This window comes from Homalodisca vitripennis, chromosome 6, assembly GCF_021130785.1.
Source record: "Homalodisca vitripennis isolate AUS2020 chromosome 6, UT_GWSS_2.1, whole genome shotgun sequence".
In the NCBI taxonomy this organism is placed as follows: Eukaryota; Metazoa; Arthropoda; class Insecta; order Hemiptera; family Cicadellidae; genus Homalodisca; species Homalodisca vitripennis.
The window spans coordinates 140273139-140277075 of NC_060212.1; the positions used below are offsets into that span (position 1 = coordinate 140273139).

General features: G+C 32.8%; 1 protein-coding gene across 1 annotated transcript; it reads right to left on the reverse strand.

Moving 5' to 3' along the window:
* Positions 1 to 413: 413 nt before the first annotated feature.
* Positions 414 to 3729, reverse strand: LOC124365273. Its single transcript, XM_046821234.1, has 3 exons — positions 3317 to 3729; positions 2332 to 2503; positions 414 to 1465 (listed from the first exon to the last, which is right to left on the reverse strand). Exons 1-3 carry the CDS (start codon positions 3683 to 3685, stop codon positions 504 to 506), a joined length of 1503 nt encoding a protein of 500 aa, XP_046677190.1. The 5' UTR covers positions 3686 to 3729; the 3' UTR covers positions 414 to 503.
* Positions 3730 to 3937: the final 208 nt, after the last annotated feature.

Consider the following 3937-nt stretch of genomic DNA (forward strand, 5'->3'; position numbering starts at 1 on the left):
AAGTGTTAAAAAGGTTTATTATTGTATATATATATATATATTTATCAAAAAAATTTTGAGGCTACATCTCTAATACAAATTTAAAGTATTAATTCATATATAGACCCTAAATGAAGCCATTACATAGGACATTTTAGATGATTATTATAAGCTCAAAAAACTCCTAAGTTGAAAAAATAGTAAAGCACATTTCCTCACAAATTACGAAAAACCATCCAATTGAAACATATTCTATCAAACACGGAGATCAAACCACCTGCTGTAAAAGTGCAAGTATTCAACACTCTAAAACAAGAAGTAACAATATTTTAGAAAACACGTTTGTCGTATCTAAATTGATAATCATCCTTTTATTGCAGTAGTGAGTATAAATTATTTTATCAGTGCACAAAAGAAACCAGCCTTCTATAATTTTATGTGCGTGTTTCTTTATTTTAAGTTTTATTACCTGGCACATAGTTTATTGATAGTTTTAATTCATTAAGTTTTGTAATGGAACATAATCATATTAAAAACAATTTTTTCTGTCTCAAGGTGTCTTTCACTAATGGGCAGTCACATCCACAGTCTTCTCTCTCCAGCTTTATACCTATACCTGTTACCACCCGACTAGACCTTTCCAATTTTAATACACGAGAAGGATCTTTTTCTACGTCAGTAGTCTCTTTTCGAATCTCCTGTGGCCGCTCATCTAAACATCCACAATTTCCTCCTGGGCTGTTTTTTATTTCCAAGCTAACTAGGTTGTGCCAGTCACACTGGTTCTTACCAAACTTCCTGAGGTCGGTTTGATCAGTAGGAGGTAGTACATCTCGGCACAAGTCAGTTTTACTTGATTGTGGTAACTGTAACGTGGATATTTCTGGCACAGTCTTAGTATTTTTTGCACTTTTTGTTTTGCAGCCACATTTCCTTTCCTTTTTTGTCTCTGCATCCTCACTCTCTTGGATACATGATTTCCACAATACAGGTAGCTGGAAAGTATGGTCAAGTTGTCTTAGAACTGTAATTCCGACAGTTTTTTCCTCCTCTGCAACTATCGGTTTCAAAACCTCGCTTCGTTTATTGGCTTCAGAGTCACCTTCCTCTGACTTGCTGGTCGTCTCCATAGCACTGGGTTTGAAAACGTATTGGCGGTAGTCGTCGATGGACTGGAAAGAGGTGCTAATTACAGGACCAAAACACGACAGACGGCAGTATAATTCTAATTGGCCTTTTTTAACACTAAAGACATTCACAATGTCACTAGTCTCCTTGTGGACGGTGGTTACTGGCAGGATGACGCCCTCCTTGCAGGACTGAATGATGGAGATACTGAAATCATCCGGTAGACGTACTCTCGCATATCCTACAGGATCGCACGTTGTCGAATCCTCGTTACAACGCAAAACTTGTACTACCACTGGGTACCGCTCTAGATCCTGTATCAGTTCCAACGCTGTCTTCGAAAACAAGAAAGATTTCCCTGGAACACGAAATAGTGTCATGCAATCTTTCGTAGAGTTGGAATAGATTTTATTTATTTAATAAGTTACTATTTTAAAATGACTCGAGGAATAATATTACAAATCAGTAATATCGATTTAAAATTGTTCTTAAACAATTACTGAATCATTTATTCTGTACCAATATTGTCTTTGGGGTTCAGAATAATTCGAAAAATAGATAAATCGGTAAAATGCTAAAATAATTTGTCGTAAATGTAATACATATTTTTTACTACCTATTATATAGTTTAGGATGGTAGGTTGAAGCAATAAACAAGATGAACTCCATTTTATATACATTGCTGGGTTATGTATTATACAACGCTTGATAAAAGTAACTATATTCTTAACTTTTTTTTGTTGTGAATGAAACTAGTAGTTCAGTGACACGTGATTACCATTATGGTAATCATTCATTTTATATTTATTTTATTATTTTATGTCTCAGATTAAAGGTAATTGATTTATGGTTGTATCTGGTGTTAAAGTGGGGAGTGTTTATTATTAAAGATCTCGTGTTAATGGAAACATTTATTTCATAGTTAACATTCTTAGTACAAATCTGAGTTATCAGCTTTGCAAGAACATCAGAATACAGTGAAATTAAGTTAAGGAGTCAAAGTATTTTTTATGGTAAATTATTCATAATCTTGCGATTTTAACAATGAAGTGTTCAGGAATCAGTCTTATGTATACATTTTCATACAAAGGCATCAAAGCCAGTGCACAAAAACTGTAAGTAATATTTGTCCTGGACATAATATCTGTACCTAGCAGATTGTATTTACGTAATACTAATTTATTTCATACAACTGTAAATAATTAATAAAAGTACAGAACGTACCAGATGCATTTTCCCACCTGGATACTGGAAAATCTTGATCGCGTTCATCTTCTTGAGAAGTACCAACCCCATTACCTTCAGATGAAGCAAAAATATCTTTCCGTTTGGTTTCCGAGAGATTTTGGAAATAATCAGTGTGCTGTGTCTCTTCTAGGTTTAGTGGTCTTTCGATCTGAAACAAAACTATGTTTTCAGATTGAAATGTTTTAAAATTCGGAGTAATAATTTCAAAATAAACCGGCGAAGTATGCCAAATACAATACAATGGTTTTATATCATCTTTCTAGTTAAATTTTAAAGAGATTGGCAAGTTTCACAAAATCCTTTTACATAATTATTTATTAGTTTTAGTGTCTTTTTTTAACATAATTATATTAATGTGGGTAGATAAACAGAAGAATTATTTCCCAAACCACATTAAAGATTGTTTACTAGTAGTTCAGTAATTTCAAATAAAAGTAGACTTACAAGAAAAATCCAAGTCATTGTTAGATATTTAGATTTTTTTTTTTTATGAAATTGAACTAAAAATTTAACTTTCCTTTAAAACACAAATAAAATAAGTTTTATAATTTAATTTCAAGTAAATATTCTTTTCTCTAATATAAATGAGGCTCAATAAAAAAGGAAACATTTGAAACATTCGTAGTACGTGATTAACTAGCAAAATACTTTATTTCCTTAGCATCGTCCAACCAAATTAAAATTGCTGTCAGATAAAGGAAAACATATATTGAACAGTCGTAGCAGTAAAGTATGCATATTTTAACGCAAATCACTTTTTAATTGAATTCTTAAGCTTGAACAAAATATATTAAACTTCCCACCAAATTTTGTTCCATTATTTGATAGTTCTTTATTAAAAGCGGTGAAGAACGAAGTGTTAAACGAAGATGTTGCATTGTTAAATTCACATGTTTGTCTTCAATTATTACATTTATTAATCAAATAATCTTAATAATAAAGTCTTTGTTTATCATCTTACCGGATTTTCGTATATTTCTATGAAAGAAGAGTTAAGGAACTGAACTTTAGCTGCAATCCGGGATTCCTCGTTCTCCGACAGTATCCCTAAGGTACTCGCTCCCTTCACCTCCAGAGTCTCTATCATTACTTCGAAAAGGAAGAGTTTATACCTTTGCAAATCAACAAAGTCTTCAAGTACACATTGTTTCTTCACCTTCTTCAAAAACAGCCTGTTCGCTTGTATCGCCTCTATGCGCTCTTTCTCCTCCTTTTCTCTTTGCTGTTTCTCTTCTTCAGTTTCTGTTGGTTCTTCAGGATACCAACCATAACCATAAGGATCATAACCTACGTCGTATGCTCCCGGGTGTTGGTTCCAATCCCACGCCATCGTGATTACTAGAATTTTATTCACTTGGAGCACCTAAAATGTAATCATTGTTGCCACGCAACGCTTTCCGATACGCACTGCAGTTGTTCCAGCTTATAAATTGAAGAAGGGGCGAATTTTTTTTTTATTTTAGTACAAAAGACCCTTACTCTTCTACATGTAAAAACTATTAGGCGTTTACTGAATTAATCACAATTTGTATTTATTATTACGAATTTGGAATTTTATTTTATGTTAAAATGATTTACTGAA